General features: G+C 41.4%; 1 protein-coding gene across 2 annotated transcripts in view; it reads left to right on the top strand.

Annotated features, from left to right (window-relative positions):
* The window catches only part of npnta (nephronectin a), a 97,995-nt gene extending 75,165 nt beyond the window's left edge, over window positions 1-22,830 (top strand). For both annotated transcript variants that reach the window (XM_080721588.1, XM_080721587.1), the window contains 5 exons: window positions 129-292; window positions 10,182-10,271; window positions 15,333-15,431; window positions 20,732-20,991; window positions 21,563-22,830. In XM_080721588.1, coding sequence (XP_080577714.1) covers window positions 129-292; window positions 10,182-10,271; window positions 15,333-15,431; window positions 20,732-20,991; window positions 21,563-21,673 — 724 coding nt within the window. In that variant the 3' untranslated portion in view covers window positions 21,674-22,830. The remainder of the gene's footprint in view (window positions 1-128; window positions 293-10,181; window positions 10,272-15,332; window positions 15,432-20,731; window positions 20,992-21,562) is intronic.

The following is a 22,830-nucleotide window of genomic DNA, read 5'->3' as shown; positions in this document are numbered from 1 at the left end:
GATATTTAGTCGACTAAAACTGAAACATGTCAGACGACTAAAATAGGACTGAAACGACATTTTATTGAATAATAGACTATGACCTAAACTAAATCCAAATTTGCTGTCAAAACCAACACTGCCACCAGGAGACCAGCGGTGCCCACGCGTAAGCCCTACGTCCCCCCCAGACGCCTGCCGCCCATCACTCCACCCCCGCCACCCACAAGACGGCCTCCTCAGCCCGACCCCGTCACCCCTGTAGACAACTCCATCCAGAAGGAGGTGACCAAGCAGAGAGGAGATGTCCACAGTAAGAATGTTTTCCTTTTCTTCACATGGCTTTGTTTTGGTTAATGCAAGGGTCTTCAACAGGGGTCCTCAGAGTTACTACAGGGGGTCCTCCAAATCTTTGTTTGATAGAAACTCCCCTTTTTTATATTAACCACTTGAACCCTATAGCGTCCATATTCTGATAACTTTAGCCAAAAATAGCAGATCTACAAGTAGAGTTGTGAGCTATTTTCGGCAAAGTAGTTTGGTGTAGACGGGAAAAAGAGCAGACTAAGTACAGAGTGAAAGGTCAAGTTTAATAATTATTGACCGTTCAAGAGGTTAGATATTTGAAAACAAGCATTAACATGAATCCCAAATACACTGATGATTGTGCTGTCAAACGATGAAACTATATGGAATCTATGAACAGGTTGTGGGGGACCCTGCTTCATCTGTCTCTTAACTAAGGGGTCCTTGGCCTGAAAACGTTGAAGACCCCTGGGTTAATGCAACGGTTCACTGACATTGCCGTATATATACGAAATTTCTGTTTTTTCAGTGATGGCTTCCGCTGTGCCGCGGTGGCACAGTATGAATGAAGTGAAACATCCCTGGTTGCTATGCAACGCTTAGAAACGGAAATGATGTAATCGGGAAGTTTTTCTCTCCATCCGCTCCAAAGCTATCAGATTTTTCTAAATCCTTTTCCAGATTGCGTTTTTTATCAAAACAAGCTTTTTTTCAGCAGACCATAACAAAAGAACAGATCCTCGCGGTTAAATGTTTTCCTTTTCCGGGTGAAAGAAGAAAAGATCGTCGGATGTTACAGACAGCGTGTGTTTACATCGTGTTCACTAACTAAGGTAAAAACAATGAATTAATTAATGAATACCTGGCAGGCGATGTGTTAAATTAACACTCAGGTTTATTCTGGACACATCCCCAATTTTTTTTATAAAAGTGCTGGACCAAAAAACTCAAAGTAATGAAATGTAGTGTCTGCAGTAAGGCGTTATTAAACAAACCATTTGCTCTTCTCCCCCTCGCTCCCGCAATGACCAGCACACTGTTAGGCCAGGTGGAGAGAAGAGATGTTGCAGCAAATTAATTGTATCCTGCCGTACCCCGTGCTTTGCCTTCCAGCCATTGGTACTTACATGATAATTGGATTGGAATTTCTATTATGTCCTTTAGAGTGAACCTGCGAGTTTGTAAAAGGAAGACAATATTTTGTTGTTATTGTCTCTCGTGTGGGATTGTGTTTTCCTTACATGGATTAGTTTTCATCCTATATTTTAACTGCAAGTTTATTGGAGCATTTAATATCAAATATTGTCTCTTTATCACAAGACCACAGTTAGAACAGGCAATTTAGTTTCTCCTCCCACATGAATTAAGATTACGTTGATGATATCGCTTCATGTTAATATGCATAAATTAGTCCAATCTGAGTAAGACTCACATACAGGAAAACACACAAGAGAAAAAGGTTGAATAAAATCACAAATACACACAAATATGGCTAAATACTTTTAGAATGAACTGCCAATTTGAAAAACTAGAAGGGCCGCAAAAGTCTAGAGTTCAGGCCGCTGCGCGGCCTTCACCGCCATGTTGCGGCAGTGTGGTGTGTGTAATGGCCAAATATGGGTAATTCTTTTTTTGAGAAAAAAAAGATTTTTGAGAAAAAAAAGTTTTTTGAGAAAAAAAAAGTTTTTTGAGAAAAACATTTTTTTTGAAAAAAAAAAGTTTTTTGAAAAAAAAAAGTTTTTTGAAAAAAAAAAAGTTTTGGGGAAAAAAAACGCTTGCGCACACACACACGCGCACGCACGCACGCACGCACGCACGCACGCACGCACGCACACACACACACACACACACACACACACACACACACACACACACACACACCCCTCTGTTGTAATTCGATACTCTACTCTGCTCAGCTCCTCTCCCCCCTCCCTCCCCCTCCCTCCCTCTGTAACTTGATACCCTGATGATCATTTTGACGTTTCAGCACTGGCCAGAATGTTCAGAATACTATGTCAGGACTGGCTGCTCTGCGTGAGGCGAGATGTTGTTAAATTGAAATAAATGCGGTTCAAAGAGTGGCATGTTTAAAATGTGGCCAGTTGTAAATTTTCACGTTTGTTCGACGTGGTGGCTATGTTTGTGAGAGGTGTTTGTGAGAATATGTAGCTAAACATTCTGGTTTAGGTTTGCCACCAATTGCTCCAGTATAGATGCTTGATGATTCATCCTCGGCTCATATTACATCATGTTCCTTTCATAATCAAATGTGACTGAATTTGTATGTCCTCCCCTGAATCCTAAAAATGACTACACGCTGTATTCCTCAGTGTGCTCATTCATCCATTTGTAACTCAGAGAATATACCAAATATGTCGGGCAGAAACCAACCTCATAAATAACCCAACCGTAACCCAGCGCTGGGTCACTATGGGACGCACCCAGCGCTGGGTTGTCTTAGCCCATGTGCTGGGTTGGATCATTTTAGCCCATGTGCTGGCCTGGGTTGATCATTTCACCCAACGTAGTGATTGAAATGGGTTAACCCTAACTACATCGCTGGGTTAAATGTGAACCATACACTGGGTTGTTCATTTGCCTCATGCTATTGGTTCTAACTTCAAGTTCTCAGGTTTTGCTTTTCACACAATGCTAACCTTTATGGTTTGTTCCAATTTTTAGCAATTCAACATTGTGGTGCATATATTTATTATGTATGCACTAATGGTGAAATGCTACAATCAGAATAGTTTAGAGAAAATTAACATAGCAATCTCAGAATTACTATGGATTATTCTCTTTCAAACCTGTAGGAGGAGGGAGCTCAACCTTAAGTTAGCAGCCTAGCAGTTAGGGTTAGGGTTTAGGCTCAATTACTGAAAAATCAAATTCTGACATATGACAGTCAGCTTGCTGAGGCAGACACATGGAAATGAAACATTTAGCATTTTTAGCCCCCGAAAGCTTAGAAAATATCCCTGGAAACCTAGAAAACTGCTTCCCAGCATGCTTTGCATAACGGGACCAGAAGCGGGAAAATTAATAAACCAACCGCTGGGTTAAAAATAACCCAGCCAGGCGTTCAACTGCATTTGAAGCCCCAATAACCCCTTTGACCCAGCTTGAACAACCCACCAGTGTGTTTACAGTATACCAAATAACCCAGAAGTATGACCCAGCAAAATCAACCCAGCAAGGTGTTTACATAAATAACCCAGCACGTTTAAGTGTGTACAGTATCTCTTTCAAATGTGTATGGTTTTTAAACATACAAATGAATGCCCTACAGTACTTTGTCATACAATTTTTGCTATTTATTTACACAAAATAAATGGTTTTGGACATAGTACAGTAAGAGGTTTATCCACCCGACAGCCACAACATGTAACCGACTCTCAGAGCTAAAAGAACATTAGGATTTCACAGTGTACGTTTGACTATGAAGATACTTACATATAGATCACTTCCCTGGTGCGTCAGAAGTGCCCAGACCTGTCTGTATTATGTTAACCCATTTCACACTGAGTCACGTCAATGCCACTGGCCTGAGGCTGTTGGCAGTCACGTTTACATACACCAGCTAACTCTTGACAAAATACAGTGCTATATTGACTTTTAAAAGATTTAAAAGAAAATACGTATTTTTACAAGCCCGGGTGAGCTCATGTGTTTTCAACCACTTATGTGAAATCTAGGATGAAATTGAAATACAAAAGCACATTAACACAACATACTGTACAGTGCAGAGTTTGTAGTAAAATACACAAGACCTCTTTGTCTGTAAGGAGGGAAATAACCGTCCAAAGTTAGTGACATGGTCTCCTTTGTCAAATAAGGCTATTTTTAGTTTTTTGCAAAGTTAAATAAATCTGATTGAGAAAATAAACATGTTTATTCAGAGACCTTGGAGGAATAACAGCAGTGCACAGAATGCAGATACAAATGACAGTTTTATCATTAACATTGGCACAGGGGAGTGTGATCACTGGCACACTGGCATAAGTGTGAGAGAGTGGCACATACTATGTAGAGTAAGTTCTCTCTCCTGATTGGATACAAGTATCCCGGCCTGAAAATGCCCTTTCTTTTTACTAAAGAGCTGAAGAGTCAGGGAGACCCTAGCCCCATATAGAACCTCACCCGTCGCTGCATACTGTTGTGCTCCGAGATGAGGTCCTATAAAGGTGGCGCAGCAATGGCCCGGACCGCCTCCACATCAAGTTGGAAAACACTCAAAACGAAATGTTATCCAAAAAGTAAAGGTAGTTCCGAGCTCCTAGACTATGGTTTTCCATCCCGAGGTACATAAAACATGCACCAGGGCATGAAACAACCTCTTAAATCGTTAGTTTTGTAATGTTTTCCCATCCAAGCGGAACTGTTGCCAGTACTGTAGTCTCGCGTAGCCAGAGAGCATTTGCAAATCGCGTTAGGCAACAGTCTGGCCACGCGAGACTACGCCAGGGGCTTTTCTGAATTTAATGAGACTAAATAAGCGATTTAAACCGTTTTCCCAACGCCGTGGTGCATGTTTTATGTACCGTGGGATGGAAAACCATAGCCTGGGAGCTCGGAACTACCTTTACTTTTTGGATAAATTTTCATTTTGAGTGTTTTCCAACTTGATGTGGAGGCGGTCCGGGCCATCGCTGCGCCACCTTTATAGGACCTCATCTCGGAGCACAACAGTATGTAGCCTCGGAAACCCAGACTTCTTTAGGCGATCGGAAGAAAAAGAAGCCTGGGCGATCGCGTTATGATCACTGTTGTAGGAAGTGTAGAATTTCCCTAACCAATCAGAGTGCAGAGAGCGTCGCACCAAATGTGTTGACGTCATGGCGCACCAGCGTTCTCTGCGCTGAGCAGAGGAGCAGACGGGGGTGGGGGGAGGAGAACACATGCTATTGGCTGGAGACTTGCGGAGAGACTCACCGCGCCCGCTCATCTGCCTACACTAAACTGTCCGCGTTAGGTTAGAGTGAACAGTATGCAGCGACGGGTGAGGTTCTATATGGGGCTAGGGAGACCCCTGTTACTGAACAAACACTCCAGTCTATAGCAATGATTGCTATCTGAATATGTATCACTTACAGAACCTTTAAATAAAAACTTCAAAAAAATAGAAATTAAATACGAAAGTATAATGTAAATAATACATCCCAAGTGTTTGATGTCTTATCGCTTTTTTGGTCATTAGATTAAAGCTTTGTTTGCTTGTCAAGTTGGTAGAGCAGAAATGGTGCTGAGCTCTTATTGACCACCCAAATATTTGCCTGGAATGAAAAAAGACAAGGTCAAGGGACAAACCAACATAAAGAATGAAAAATCACACCCGTGTGAACTGAGCGGTGGTCGTGGAGGCTGTGCAACAGCACTACTGGGTGGGTGCAGCGGGGTTAGTGTGCTTTACAATGCTGTAGTTTCTTCACACACTCTAATTTATTTGACCCTAAAACATTCAGTTTGTTAATAATAATAATAATACTTGACCACACATGCTGACCCACCCTTCCCCCTGTGTGTGTGTGTGTGTGTGTGTGTGTGTGTGTGTGTGTGTGTGTGTGTGTGTGTGTGTGTGTGTGTGTGTGTGAGAACAACAGCGCCCCTCCCTTAACATGTGTGGTCAGAAAAGGTACTGCAGCCTTGAGGCTACATACAGACACGGACGGCCGGACGGCCGGACGGACACACACACGGCCACGTATAGGAGACGGTGTGACCACCGCTCAAAAAGAAAAGGTCAAGGGACAAACCAACATAAAGGACAGCAAGTATAGACACATCCAACCAGTGCATTACCTGAACATAGCCGTTTGACACAGGACATGGATTGTTTAATGAAAAAGTGTGTACTCTGTTTATCGGCTCACTACATGATGTCAAATCGTAGAAAGAGACGTTAGCAACAAATACAGCATAAAAGTGACTGTCCTGTTAATTAGCCACCATGCATCACAGATTGATATGGTAGGTTACATTGAAACAAATTCACTAACTACTGCAGATACTGTAGCCAAGAACCTGGTTGTCACTATAGTATGGCACATGTCAGGTTATTGTTCTCCAACAGATTAAATGACAGACTGCATGGCAGCTGAGAAAGCTGCTATCAGCGTAATGTTCAAATGACGCCAGCTTCCATTAAATACAAACACATAGGCACAGCCACAGACATTCTCACCCCCATTCTGTCTCTCTCTCTCTGTCTGTCTGTCTCTCTCTTTCTCTCTCTCTCTCTCTCACACGCACGCACGCACGCACGCACGCACGCACGCACGCACACACACACACAGGCATGCTACACCAGTTATGCCCCCTCTCACAATAACATTGCCAGTCAAACATGCACAGACACATACATGCACACACACACGCACACAGCCATACCTACTGTAGATGCCTGGGATAGCTTGGGAGTCTGGTGTGAGTGTTGAATTCTTCCAGATTTCTCTGGCTATCATTCCACCCCCTGTGCCTGCCAGGTGGTCCAACCCAGCACAGGGTGACTATCATGTTTGTGTACCACTGGAATAAGCAGCTATGTACTCATATTTGCTAATATATGACTCTAGTAATTGCCATACTGTACACAGCATTCAGACGGTGACAAATTAAACAGCTTCATTGTGCTTTGGCATAGGTTGTACAAGTCTATGGAATTCTGGAATACATTCCCTCGTTTGGTGTTTTGATAGGCCTAATGGTGGTGAAAGCACTGTTTAATATGGTCGGTCCAAAATCTCCCATACTCTTGGTGTTCAACTGGGTTTAGTTCTGGTGTCTGCAAAGGAAGATTCACGTAATTTTCATACTCATTTAAACATTCAGTCGTGTCCTGTGGATGGGGTCATTGCCATCCTGGAAGAAACCACTCCCATCAGGATGACATTTTATCATCATAGGATAAAGGTGCTCACAGAATAACTTTATATATTGATGTGCAGTGACCCTTAGCTCTTTGGGGATAAGTGGATACAATCTGTGCCAGGAAATTGGCCCTCACAGCATAACAGAGCCACGAACCTGCTCAGTGTAGGGGTCAAGCATTCAAGACCTGTACCGTTCTCTAGGTATAACACTTTCTCTTTCTCATGCTGACAATATTGGAAGGATGAGTCATCTGTCTATGTACTGTAGTTGTCAATGGAGTGTTCTTGCTGTGTGTGTCCACTAGGGTATTAACGAAAAAGTCGACAAGTCGACTTAGTCAACTTCATTACACAAGTCGACTCCCACCAGAGAAAGTCAAAGTTTAAAAAAATAATAATAATACTTTCTATTGTGAAAATAGCCGATCTACATGCTCACAATGCCTCGCATTACAATTTCTGCCTCTATATATTTGAGAATTTTGACAATGTTTCATTTGTCATTTTAGAGGTATTAAAAAGTCCTTAAATTGTCAATTTAGAAATGTACAGATACCCTCTATGCACTTAAACGTTATGTTGGTTTGTTTACAGTTGAGTGAGAAAACAATGTTTCACATTAAGTTAATCATCTGGGGACCCCCCAAAATAATTGGGGGGTAGTGTGTGTGATGTGACGACGTCATCAAACGATAAAGTCGACTTCAACTAAACCTTTTACTGAGTCAAGTCGACTTGCAAAAATCACAAGTCGTTAATGCCCTAGTGTACACGCGCGTGCGTGCGTGGGACCGTGCACGTGTGCACGCATGGAAAATCTGTTTAAATTCCAATAAAAATTATATTGATTGCCTCTACATCAAAAAACCTCCAACTTACCACATCAAGTTTTATTGTTGCATTCTTTGACAACACGCTTTGTGATGTGACATTTTGCGAATGCATTTTAGTGCCAGGAAGACAGCATTCACGTCTGGTCCATTTCTTTTTTGTCAACGTTGAAATATGGAGATACGAGGTCAGCGTAATGGAATGGAGGGAGTTTGCAGGGCAGTAGATCACACACTGTGGGCATCTAAAGGACAAGGACAATGTTTCATTGGCCATGTGTCAGTTGACCTTTAATAACTTCAACTTGGGCCGGTATTTCTGGCAGTGTGACGACAAGCTGTTCATAGAAAGAAACTATTTCAGTCCGAGGCTATTTCCGACTGTGTGTGTGTGTGTGTGTGTGTGTGTGTGTGTGTGTGTGTGTGTGTGTGTGTGTGTGTGTGTGTGTGTGTGTGTGTGTGTGTGTGTGTGTTTTATCTCTGATTCTTCATGTCTCCATGAGTGTCTCACTTGTGTGTTTGTGTGGCTGAGGGTTCGGTTGCCACCGCAGTTACTTAGTCGTTGCATCAGAAACAGATGACGGTCCCATTGCTGTCACCACATTCCTCCTCCCATTTGACTTTAAGTCTTTGTATCACCGTGTACCTTGTATACACGTTGTACAGCCTGTACAGCTGTCAGTAGAGTTTTACCAAGCCTAAAAAGTAACCCATGTACTTATCCTACTGTAGTGGCAATCTATGAATAAAAGCTACAGGAAAAATTATAGCCTGTGGCAATAAGTAGTGCTATTATTGATCTCACCCAGGCCAGCCCTGGATACATTTATTTTTCACTAATAAAATGGGTGTCAAACAGTAGTTACAAATTAACATCTGAAATACAAGCAAATACATGATTATTTTAGTTCTAATTAGCACTTTTACAGTGAAAACATCTATGTCATCATCACACTATGTAATATATTTTTTAATAGTAAATACGATTATAATATTACTTTAATGACAATACTGTGCTCATAATTGTCCCGATTCATCAATCTGGTCGACAATATAGTGTAAATAAAGTAACCAAATCTGGCTTATATTTCTGTCTTACCTTCAAAATTCCTTCAAAATCCCAGACAAAAAAACATTGCTGAATCTGACCCCTAACTTGGGAATTGGCCTAAATGCCGGTAAGATCAAAATGGGTGTAATTTGGCCGTAAAGTGCTTGATGAATCCCGTGCCCATAGTGCTACAGAATCAGAATCATCTTTATTCTCACATTAAAGTATTACCAGCGTCAGTGTTACCAAATATTCTCATAGCATGCATATGCAGACAGGAACATTTCTCATAAGAAGATGCTTAATTTTCAGACAGTCAGACACCGCTAACTTGTATAGTGTCATATTACTATCTGTGCTGACATATTCTAGTCTGTCTCTCCCTATCCATGGAGAGAGTCTCTTCATGTAGCCTTGGTGAGTGTCACAGGCAGTCACCATACAGTACATGTTTTATGGAGTACATAATAGCCTGTCGATGTAAACAGGGACTGGTGATGTACATTACTGCTTTGTAAATTTAAGACAGGGCTTTTCAAGGTTTAGTACCGTGGCAGAGACTCAAATTATGACCAGAATGGCTGTTTTATGCCCATACAAGGCAAACAGTCATAGGTTACCCCTCCTGCTGCCTACTGTCACGAAACATTTAAATGTTAGGGAGTTTCATCAAATGTATTTTATCATATCGTTGGCATTTGGATGGAAAACGTAAAAGGACATCTTTTAGGATGTTTCAAAGGAGTGTAAATTGTAATTTGTAATTTGGACATTTGGCATATTTATGTCTGGACTGTGAAATTGTGGCCAGGTATGAAACTTGGAGAGGTTGTTCTCTGTTCATTGGTGTTATGTGTGTTCTGCATTAAAAAGAGCAGACACTAAATTATAAAGTTTATTCACATACAGTACAGTAGTGCATTTCGTGCAGTGAGTGCATGACTCAATGTGCTCCACAGAAAATGTAGAAAGAAACCAGCACTGATTTAAAGCATATACTGTATCTCATGTCCTTCCAAACTCACTGTTGGTGCAGATATGACTTTTTAAAACACAATAAATAGTTAGTCCTGTTTGCTTTTATAAGGCAGCGTTACCTCATTCTTCCTATAATCCTCTGACTTCAACCCCCCTTTCTCTCTTCAGTCCCTCGGAACCACGGCCAGAACACAGTCCTGGGGATTGACTTTGATATTGAACTGGGCAACACAGCTGAAGAATCAAAGGACGACCCAGGTAAGCACAAAGTATCTGTGGAGTTTTTGATTAAAGTTTGTGATGAGAGATCTTCACCTTTCTATACTCTCCTATAGTTTTTTTTCCCTTCCCCATTTCAGTCCACAGATTTCTAATCCATTCTCCCAAAGCAGGAACGTTCACTCTTATCCAGTACAAGTGCCTGAGCACTATGCTTCAAGTTATACGACCGTTTTTAATGATATTAGTTTTTGTATTATGTGTTATAATACACTATATGTATGTTGGTCTGGATAAGAGCATCATCTAATGCCTAATATTTCAATGTTACTCGCCAGCCACTTAAAAACGCTAGCTCAACGTTTGTTCAATCACCCAATCACTGTGCTACCTTTCTTATTAGACTATGCATCTTCAATTGCTGTTTGCCTCACCACCTCCATGTTCCATTCCAAAGAAACATACTACATCACATTCTTATCCTCCCCACAGTATTATGAGCTCAATATAACATTCTCCTTCTGCTCTCTACTAATGCACAGTACAGCATTGTGTTTCAACACAACCTTGCACCATGAATTTGACGGCTGTTTTTACACTCCCTCCATCAAATAGACCCTCCAGAAAAAAATCCTTGATTATGCGGGTTAAAATCCTTGATTTTGCGGGTTAAAATCCTTAATTTTGCGGGTTAAAATCCTTGATTTTGCAGGCAAAAATCCTTGATTATGCGGGGTGAATTATGCAGGGTTTTTCTGTGAATTTATGCGGTGAAAATGCGAAACCATGCGAAATGTGCGGGAACTTGTGAAATATAAACATTGATAACTATTGAACCACTTTATTAATATACAGTACACTGGCTATTTGGAAATAGACAATCTACAAGCTCACAATCACTAAAGAGACGTAGGCTACAGTATGTGTGTATATCTGCTATTTTCAAAGTAGTCAAAACACGAATTTAAGGGTCCTTGAGTGAATTGAGAAATGCAAAACAGACTTTTGACTGCCTTTCATTATTTTCAAGGCAAAAAAGCAAACCTTTGTCAAATATCTGCCATTTAATTACCTACTAATTAGGCTACTTCAAGGCAAAAATAATTACCCCATGACCTATGTCATTGATAAGGATATAGCTCACTGCTAAAGCAAAACTCAGGTTTATTCATGTGGTTTTGCTCTCTAAAGGGATTTAAGGGATTCAAATGTTATGCGTTCAAGTGCTGTTCCTATCTGATCCATGGAATACTGCGTGCTACTTTTGTCGGAGGTGCTCGTTTGCTTTGAACGGCAACGTTTCAAACGGAGTGCAGTGGAGACGTCAAAACAAGTAGGATAAACTTTAATTAGTCGTTTCTTGAAGTTTGATGGAGCAGCAGGTTGATTTAGGCTACAGTGTTCAGCAAGGGAGAAAAGTCTTATGCCTGCCTCTCGTGTCTGCCTGCAGCTCCGTGCGGTGCAGAGCGCACGCACGCACCACACGCAATCGCACGACAGACACACACACACGCACACACACACACACACACACACACACACACACACACACACACACAGAGGAGACACGTTTTTTCACAGCGCACCACTGTTTTGCCTCTGTTCGGCATTTATTGATTATTGCAGGAAATTATGCGATCGCATAATCACGTTTTTCTGGAGGGTCTAATCAAAGCCAAAGACGGGCCCAAGCATTTTTCTTTCATGACACAGTGCTGCCGCTAACGTTATTCTCTGGAGAGGGTTAATGTGAAAATTAAGTAAAAAAATGATCCCCAACAGCGTCTGACTCTTAGTGTGTTAAAATGGACCATTACAGATAGGCCTAATGTTTTTCCCTCTTAGAAATGTGCAATGACAAATATCCCAACAATAAATGCTGAGTCACTCCCGGATTTTGCAGTGTACCTGCTTACAGATGACAGAGCTCAGATATCAAATAGTGACAGATGAGTTGCTAAGGCAAACCTGACAAACAACTGCCGCAGTCCTGCGGAAAGCAGCCGAAGGAAGGAAGCAGATGATAGTGACCAGGTGTGTTTTGATAGGCGTGCCGTCGGCGTCGAGTGCTGCCAGATGACATCTGGCTGATTCCATTTTAAAATGATGGCCCACAGCCCAGAGTGCGCTGTCATAAGACTTTTTCACACTTTTCACTTTAAGATGATTGCTAGAGTGACTGCTTTAGTGCTTGGATGATTAATTGATTCATTTGGAAGTAGATTACTGTGGTGATCGTGAGTTGCATAACCATGGGGACATTTTTCAGTGTGATAACCACAACATCAACACCATGCATCGCGTTGCTGTCGGGCAAAAAAACTCATATCTCCATATTTCAACTTTGAAACTTTTTTCTTTTTCCCGTAAATGAATGCCCTACTTTGTCATACTACAGTGTCACGCAATATTAGCAAAAATAGACGATCTACAGTATAAGCTCACAACTCCTTATGATGTAGTGCGTTTTGAGCATATAGATCTGCTATCAAAAGATTTAATCAAAAATAATAAGTGAAAGGTTAAGTCTGTCGTGCTTCTGTGGGCTATATAAATATTGAAAAAGATTACATTATTAAGAGCTTTTGACTAAATAATGAATAACTATGTTAGATCCACTGGAACCCAGCTTATTTATTTTTTTCCATTTTCTGAAAAGTAACAGTTTTAGACACCTGGCTGCGAATCAGAGACAATAAGGAAGAGCAATGTCTAGTTTGTAGCAGGAAACAGACAGCTATGTGTAGACCTTTGTGATTCACTGATGCCAGTGACACACAATTGAAATTGCCTAAATGATTTAGCATTGTGCTTATTTTGGCTCATAGCGTATTATTGGCTATGAGGTATCAGGAGAGAAGGTGTTTTCATTGGCTTAGAAAATGAACTGTGAAGTGTTTTGCACAAACAGATTTCAGGAGCACAATGACGGATGCTATTCTCATATCCATAACCAATCTGTACAGAAATGTGCGTCTAGAAGAAGCACTTGTTTTTTTGCTCACGTCCCCCAACTATTATCAAACTGTCATGAAGGCAGTGCTGCCAGCAATGAAATGATCATTCGTATGAGATTATTATTCACTGTCATCACTGGATTGCACTGTGGTTTGTGGCATTTGTGCAAACTGTGACTGGAGGGGGATAATTGCACACATTCATACAGACGCTTGCGCGGGCGCATACACACACACGCGCGCGCGCACACACTCTCAAAAACTGACAGAGACTAGATTTACTTGTACTGTATTACTGTATGTATCAGTACATCATCCCATTGATCTATTACTATGTCAGAAGTTATAAACATCAGTCATTTCATTCACATTGCTGAAAGGCACTTTGAAACTTCAGATACAGTTGCTGCAAAGGTGATTGAACTATGAACACTTCTCATGGGATCAACACAGATTTGTACTCAACAGAGAAAACATGCTCTTTCAGCAATAATAGGTATTTTTTCACAGCCAATGCGGTATCTACGTGTATGAGCCAACATGCTATTGTGGAACCAATTTTCAAGCGGTTTGGTTTGTTATAAATGCATCATCTATGGATATAGTATTAGGTCAATGTATTGGCTCGGCTCGCTGGAAAGGCTCTACTACACTAAATTGGACAGAGCCTTAATTAGTCTTGTGTTACCGGACGATTAGAGATCTCCGATACGTCTGGGGAAATCTAAATTCAATGAAAGGGCTTGGACACCAGAGAAAACCACCAGGCTGTGCGAGACAATGCCTTATTTATCGTCATTGGTAACACCTGTGAAGGAAGTAACATTACACGTTATGTCGATATGGCTGCCGTGATTGTAGAATTCCTCTAAATGTACATTTTATGTTTTTACATTTTCGACCTTTTGTTGACATGCTTACATTAAGGAACTGAGAAATAGTACAATCTACAAAGAGTATGTTTCCAGACACCAACGTTGAACGCAAATGCAGGGCCATTGGACCAGACACTATTCTTGTTGTCTTTGCATGATCATGCAAGACAGTGAAATTGTCAGGAAACTACGAAAAGGGTTAGAAGGACTTTTCACATTGTGTCAACATTTATCGTAAATGCTTTTTCATGTTCAGTCAGAGGGAACTTCAAAAGCTCTCTTGTTCCCAGCAGAGTACCAGGCTCCCAGCAAGGCCGTGCTGTGTGACAGCATCACATGGAAAGATGTTACCATCACCACATTTTACTTGATGATTACATTACTGTTTGGCTTTATTTTAGCCATTGTAATGAAGAAATTACTGAAGTTTATACTGTACTTTCAAAATGTTGAAATATTTTTGGAAAATGTATGAAGCGCTACTCCTCCCACAGTTTGAAAATGCAAAACAAAAGTACTTTTCCCAAATTTGGAGATGACATCATAGATGTCTGATGTCATAGACCGCATGAGACTGACACAGTACCGGTATGTCCATATATGGGCATTCCAAGATATGGGCTTAATATTGATGACATCAGGGATCTCCATATATGGGCATAGAAGGGAAAAGGACGGAATGGTTAGCACCGCTCAAATAGGGACAAGGACTGACCAGATACAGAGATATCCATATATGGGCATGAACGGGACAAATGTTAAGACGGAATACATTTCCCAACGGATTCCTCGTGACTAGCGTCAGGGCAACCACACTTACAACTTCCCAGAATTGCATCTTTTTAGTTGATAACATAAGGGATCTCCATATATGGGCATACAAGGGAAACAGCATGCTAGATACAGTACATGGATCACCATATTTGGGTATACAAGGGACACAGGTAGATAGATAGATACAGAGATCTTCATATTATGTGCACGAAAGGGACATATTCAGACGTAGAACTGGTACTCTGACAAGCCCTCTGACAATATTACTCAGCGAACCTCTAGTTATTATAAAAAGAAAACATAAAAAGATGAAGTATAGAGATACAAGGTTTCTGCCTGCAATGCCTTGCTCAGAGCATATTGAATGTAGTTATCAAGAAGAGAGAGCATCCTTTATTTCATCTTCTTTCTCCACCTACAGTTTACATTATCTTTGTTCTTTTCAGACACTCAAAACATTTCAAATGAAATGTGTGTTTTTCCACTGTGTACAGAGTCTGGGTATCTGAGCTGCTCATTTGACCATGGTCTGTGTGGCTGGATCAGGGACAGAGATGGTGACCTGCACTGGGAGACAACAGCGGATCCATCAGGTAATTGACATCAATCTCACCCATAGAGCCAGATTAATGTATCCTTTTTGCTGATATATTGGCTATTATTTTACTTTTTTTACAACACTGGTATTGGCATTTATGCAGCCAATGTGTCCCGATTTTTTTTACCTTAACTAGAAATACAGTTCCTACGAAACAGTGTGGGCTCGCATGTACAGTAACACCACATATGGGCATAAAGATCTACCCTTTGGCTGCACCTCATTGGCTAAGGGCCCTGCCTTTATACTGTTTTGAGGAGAACTTGACTGATAGATAAATAATGAAGATAACATACAGTATGTGTGCTCGCTTTCAGCGAGCCCACAATTAAGTGTGCCAACAGAGCGCGCAAGTACTGCGCGCGTCTATTTATTTGTTTGTTTTTGACTTGTCATCTTCTCTCCAGAATTTAAGCACACACACACTGTAAACGCAAACATCGTCTGTATCCACACGCACGCATACACACAAACACACACACACACCCAGACGAATGCACGCACGCACGCACGCACGCACGCACGCACGCACGCACGCACGCACGCACGCACACACACACACACACACACACACACACACACACAATCTGTACTAAAGACACATTCATTATTCTGATTTTGCTCCACTCAATTACGGGTCAAGATGAATATTTGTCTAGCTAGCGATTACACAGCCTTTCCCCTTCTTCAAGATGAGTGTTTTTGCTCTAAAACTGATGCAGATGAGCATCTACTGTATCTGTGACACCTGTGGCTTACTTTAATGGGAGCAAGACACTGGCTGTTTTACATGGAGCTCTGATGAGAAAATGTGATGAATAATCTCCCCATGAGGACTAGATGACAACAAAAGGCACTGAATAGAGCACAGACCTCTGCCAAAGCAGCATAATGTATTCTGACATTTCTGTAAAATCTTACAGGCACAAACTTACAAAAATGTCATGTTTGTACTGTAGCCCTATCTCTTAAACTACCGGCTGTATTTCCATCGCAAGAGTATGACTCCTACTGATTCAGTGGATTTTCCACTAGCACACACAGCGTACTCCTAAACAAGATATCTTGAAAACTGTCTGGATTGCCATGCAGATTTCCATATAACAAGAGACAAACGTACACAAGAGCAGCTCAATTGGTGAGGTAAATCACTTTACAGAAGTAACATATAGAGAGCTCAAAAGTAACATATAGAGAGCTCAAAGGCACAGACAAAATTAAATGCAGTATCTCAAAACTACTGTCTTGTTTGCTATGCACCTTTGTGATGACCTGGTGGTAACCCGGTGGCCTTTCCTCTAGTAGGGCACACATTTCACTACCAAACAAGATATCTTGGAAACAACTGAACGGATGAATCTTTCTGAGCACATTCAGGCTGCCCAGGGGAGGTGTACTGTACAGATTTTGGTGACCCAGTGGCCTTTGCTCTAGTGCCACCTTTAGGTGAAAATGTCAAATTGCATAAATAATGCATAAATATCATCAGGTTTAGTCTTCCTTTTCATACAATTGTGCGTAGCATTACAAGAGCAATCCTCACTTCGCCGGTCATGTAAAGTACAAATGCAGACACATTAACAACGCAAGGAGTTACTTCTTCTTCAGGTCTGTGAAAAAAGATATTGTTTGCTGGAGTGTAGCGTACTGTAGCGCATACATCACAGTGTATGTAGACAAGTGATGGATTATTGACAAATGTCAGTCATTTTCAACATATTTCTATTTGTTATCTCCACCAGGAGGCCAGAGACTATGTTTTCGTCCCTGTCCCACTAGGCCAAGGAAGAACTATCACCCTACATGTTTTGAACCGCCTCATGATGGCGCTATGAGCGGATTCACGTTTTGTCCTATAACTCTTGAACAATAAGTCATACAATCAAAATAACAATTTTCCCTGGGATTCCTTGGATCATTATGCAACTCCCAACTTTTTTGCAAAACACACTTTTTGCTACTACTCCTACCAATTTTGTCAGATCAAACCTCACCCAATTTGGTACACCATAATGCACCTCTGTATGTGATCAAGATGTATCTGTCAGATTATTTAGATTCCTTTCCCAATGACTGTTTTTCAAAGTTTGCAGGTGGGGCTGATTTTTATCTCATTGAGCTCCAGATATTCAATTGCAATAAATTCTGTTAGAATGAGATCAGGGAGCACAAAATGTTTTGTTGCATTTAATCACATTTCTTGTTCTAAAACAATAGGGATGGCAGCTATTCATGTATTAAAGTTTCAGACAAGGGAATAGGGGGATAAGGGAACATGATAAAAATTGGTGGGGATGTGTTGAACTATAATGAAAACATTTCAATTGATCCCCCAATCCTGCTGTAGCTCACATGTGAAGTATACCAATTGCCCTCCAGTTATGTACTGTAAGAGGGGCATCATCCGATCGACACCATACTGTATTTCTATCACATATTGAGGGGCATCTATCGACTGTATGTAAGGTGGAGCCAAAAGTGGGGGGTTAAAAACTTTCACTGTTCTTTGCTTTTTCTCATCAACAATCTTCATCAACATCATCTCAGGAGTCATGTTACAATGTGCCAAACAGCAAATATTCCATTTAGAACGAGTGACCAATCGACCCCGTCCATTGAGTTCAATGGATAGGTCAGCCCCAACTTGGGAGGTTTTCCAACTATTCTTCCAATGGTGTGACATCACATTCTCTTTCTAGATATCAAACATATAATTTTCCGAATGTCTGTCCGTCCGTCCGTCCGTCCGTCCGTCCGTCCGTCTGTCTGAGTGTCCGTCTGTAACAGTGTTTCTCCTCAGTGGCTGGAGCAATTGATCTGAAATCGCATCACCATTAGCATATGAACACACCTGACATAACTGTGAAGCCCGTTTGTCACTTTCACAAATCGTATGCTGTATATTAGCATTTTTCTGGTGTATCTACTATTCTGCATCTAGCATGAGGCATATCTATTCTGCATCTAGCATGAGGCAACATGTTTAACCAGCTGTGTGTGTGTGTGTGTGTGTGTGTGTGTGTGTGTGTGTGTGTGTGTGTGTGTGTGTGTCTGTGTGTGTGTGTGTGTGTGTGTGTGTGTGTGTGTGTGTGTGTGTGTGTGTGTGTGTGTGTGGCGCGCGGGGGGGTGGGGTAGGGTAGGGTGGGGGGGGGGGGGGGGGGGGGGGGTTGTCTGGCCCTGTTACAGATGTTGTCCAAAAATCATGCAGATCGGTACACAGTATCTCTGTAGCCATTAAACGAAACGGGTATTTCTTACATTGATGCTCCTACATATTATCATGTAAGCACCAGTTAAAGTTACTTTCCATCCCTCATACTGTGTGCACGAGTGCACACCCCATAACCCACACACTGCACATCATTTCAGAGCTCATATCTTTGAACGGGTAAGGGCTAGTTTAGCCTTAATTGGCTTCCAAAATGAATGGGAGGGGCCTATTTCTTACAAACCAGCTTGTTTGTAAAAATAGTTAGCTGAGTTTCGATAGACGTCATAGATGTCAGTCGCCTATGACGTTTGTCGAAACCCAGCCTATTTTGTAAGACTAGGCAAGGTATCAGCTAGATCCGAGTTCAATTGACTTCCATTAATAAATTATTAAAATATTACATACTTTGTCCAGCAAAGATTCCATAATCCATTTTTTCACTGATGGATAACACACACACGCACACACACTCACACGCACACTGCACAGAGAGCTAATTTGATTCCCTTCTTCATTTAGATGTGTGCAAAATTCAGAGGCATACATCAGCTTTTAGCCTGAAGCAATATTACCATTACCATAATTATTACTGTTCCACTATAACCATCAAATACATTCATTAATAATGAATATCAAATTGCCCAAGGCCTGTATTATTCATGTGAGTGAAATAGTACAAGCTACTGTACATTTGGAAGTGAAAATTGACAATGAAAGGTGGACATATAAATATGACATAAATGTTTCAATTCAAAGCTTGATTATGGACTCAGAAAACAACACATACACACATCCTATATAAAACTATGGTACAGAACCTCCACTTAGGATGGAATTTGAGACATTTGACAGATATGTCTTGATCACATGACCATAGAGATTATGTGTCCTGATTTGCGTGAGGTTTGGACAAAATCTGTAGAAGTACTATTAAAAAAAATATATATATATATATTTTGCTCAAATTGGCTTCCTGGTGGCGCTATAACAGGCCCATGTTAAATATTTGGGACAGAGGTTCTTCCTTGGCCTCCAGGGAGTATGCACGCAAAGTTTCCGATTGGTCGAACGGTTAGCTGTTCACAGACAGACTGACTGACACACAGAGGTGAAAACATGTCTTGGGCTGTCTAGAAGGGGGAAAGAATACAGACAAAAAGCACACCAAAATATGACATGGTTATTGGTTTGAAACACGCATTGATGTCCCACAAATAGACAGCTATGCCATTGCCTCTCCAGTCTCCACACACTGTTACCTGTGCGTGTGCGAGTGGTAACGTGAGGCACTGAAGCTAATGTCCGTTAAAACCTGAATGATCTAATTTCCAGAGTCATTTACCCCAGCATAATAAAACACTTACAAAACACTTGTCACTTACACTCGGATCAGCTAACACAGGAAAGCTGCTTGAACCTTCCCTTGGCCTTTGTTAAGGAGTAATTACAGTTTCTCCTTTTAGTTCACATACTGTAGAAGTTCTTCGCTTACCTTGTTGAGAGCCCATGGATAAAATAATACATATGGATCCAGCTTTTCCCACCAACAACAACACCACAACTGGAACCTGCCTTTTCCAACATCCCCTTATTCTACATCTCTGTATAACTGAGATTTGGGACATTGTGTACCGTATTTTCTGGACTATAAGGCGCACTTAAAAGCCTTTAATTTTCTCAAAAAACTACAGTGCGCCTTATAGTCCAGTGCGCCTTATATATGGATCATTCATTGACATTGACATTCCCTTTAGCACAGCTCCATCTGTTGGATGCATAACGCAACGGTAGCGTCTATTATGTGCGCCTTATAGTCAGGTGCGCCTTATATATGAAAACAGTTTGAAAATAGACCATTCATTGACAGTGCGCCTTATAGTCAGGTGCGCCTTATAGTCCAGAAAATACTGTAATTATGACCTTTTTCACCCAAAAGTGAATCATCTCAGCGGACACATTTAATTAACAGTTTTGAATAAAACATTGGTTCACCATTTCTATCTTTAACCAAAAAAATAAAAAAATAAACAGGATGGAGTATTATCCTTTCATTTGAACCTAGTGTATTGTACTTTCCTCTACAGGTGGGCGGTATCTCACCATCCCTGAGGTGGGCAACAAGAGGAGTGGGCGAGGGGCGAGGCTGGTCCTCCCACTGACGCCGCCCTGGAATGATGGCAACCTGTGTCTGTCATTCCGCCACAAGCTGGCGGGGCACCACGTTGGCATGCTCCAGGTGTTTGTGAAGAAGGGACAGCAGTACAGCCCAGCAGTCTGGGGAAGGACAGGGGGCAATGGTTGGCGGCATACCCAAATTACACTATGGGGCACAGGCCTGGAGAGTGTAAGTATTACAATGATATTATCATATCTATCTCAGGCACGTGCACACATAGACATCAAAGGAGGTTTGAGCCCCTGCCCTTTTATCTGTCTGTAAAAAGTGCCCTCTCCAGATCACGAATGCAGTTTTTACTATGGTGAAAGAAATGCAAATACTCTCTTTCCATGCCATACCTGAAGGGAGCATTCAAGAGAGCCTTGTCCAAACTCTCCTGAACTTGAATGCAGCATCTTATGTCGAAAGAACAGCCCTCTCTGTGTAGAAATCCATGCCGTACGCCACATCTCCAGTATTCACTTGATTATGCTTAGTTCAGTGTGGTATCAAGCAACGACAATAGCCGACCTCCAAGCTCACAACGCGTCGCAGCACGATGCGTTGTGAGCTTCTGGAGGTCTGCTATTTTCGATATTTTCATCAAAATGCCCTTTTTAAAAACATTCACTGCATGTCCCTTATCTATCTATCTATCTATCTATCTATCTATCTATCTATCTATCTATCGTGCATTGCTGACATTGATTTGAAATAATAACACAAATCCTCAACAACTCTGCATTGCTTTTTCCAGGTGATCCTGAAGGGGGAGCGTGGGCGAGGCAGGAGTGGAGAGATGGCTGTAGATGACATCACCCTGAGGAAAGGCACCTGTACAGAGGACCACAATCTGAGGAGACTTTGATAGACAGATCAGAGAAAGATGGCAGAAAGAAGTAACACAAACAGGAGGGAGAAATTTCCCATGGAGACCAGACTCTTTCATTCTGGCACACCAGCGCTCTGATTGTTGATGATCCTCCCACAAGTCCTTCAACTTAACCACCCCGTTGTGAACAACCACATACGTCTGCGCACAGTACGCCATGAATAAAGACTGAATCAAATATTATGGGGGTCAGGGGGCACCCTTGCTACATACTCCATTCCCCTTATAATCCCCTCTTACTCCATCACCTCCATCTTCAGACACATGCATGTACCATGGAGATTTTCTTGGCCTATCACAAACCAGCCCTGCCCAGCCAGCCAAGCCACAAGGAGAGCATCCTTATTTCACAGAGGGCATCTCCTTAGCCTTGGTTTAACCTTTCAACCATGAGCCACTGCTGCTTCTTTTTGTATTTGTTAGACATCAAAGAGCATTTCCAAGGTTGCTGGACTGTTTCTTTTTCTCTAAACAACGTATCAGAGGAGTGATTAATTGGTATGTCTGGTGTACAAAAACAAAACGCACTGCCATAATTTAGCCTTCGAAAATCTCCAATTGAGATTATCCCTGGCTTTTTTACTAAGCAGATTTTCAGTACATTACACCAAATAACGTTAAAGTAGTAGTTCTGAATTTCAATTCTGGGGTGCAGGACTGCTGTTCACTTTCTGTCCTAGCTCTAAATTATTCTCTTGATACTCTGGTTGGAATGAAAACCATGAGTGCAGTATTCTGGGTCACAAGAATCGGAGTTGAGAACCACAAAGATTGTGTATATTTTTATCCATTGCAAAATGTATACAAATATTTGGCTGATGCAGCGAGATATGCTTGGTGAAAGACGTTACAAAAATACTCTACCATGACCTCTCTACCATGATGTTCAATACTTGAAATGTGTCAGGCAGAATCAGTGTGTGAACAAGGACAACTTTGTTTTTTTTACAACAAGGGTTCATATTTTAGATTGTAATTAGAGAAAAGAAAAAGTGAGTGTTAAAATGTTTTCATTTGCTTCGTTCTATTGTTTTATCGCGTTTACCATGCTAAAATGTGGGGCATGCGTACGCATGGGGGCATGCATACAAGTGGCTAAATATGTCTTTTTAGACACAAGTTTAGACACTGTT

This window comes from Nannobrachium achirus, assembly GCF_963921795.1.
Source record: "Nannobrachium achirus genome assembly, chromosome: 3".
NCBI lineage: Eukaryota > Metazoa > Chordata > Actinopteri > Myctophiformes > Myctophidae > Nannobrachium > Nannobrachium achirus.
Note: the sequence above shows the minus strand (reverse complement) of the source record. Positions and strands in the feature narration are given on the sequence as shown.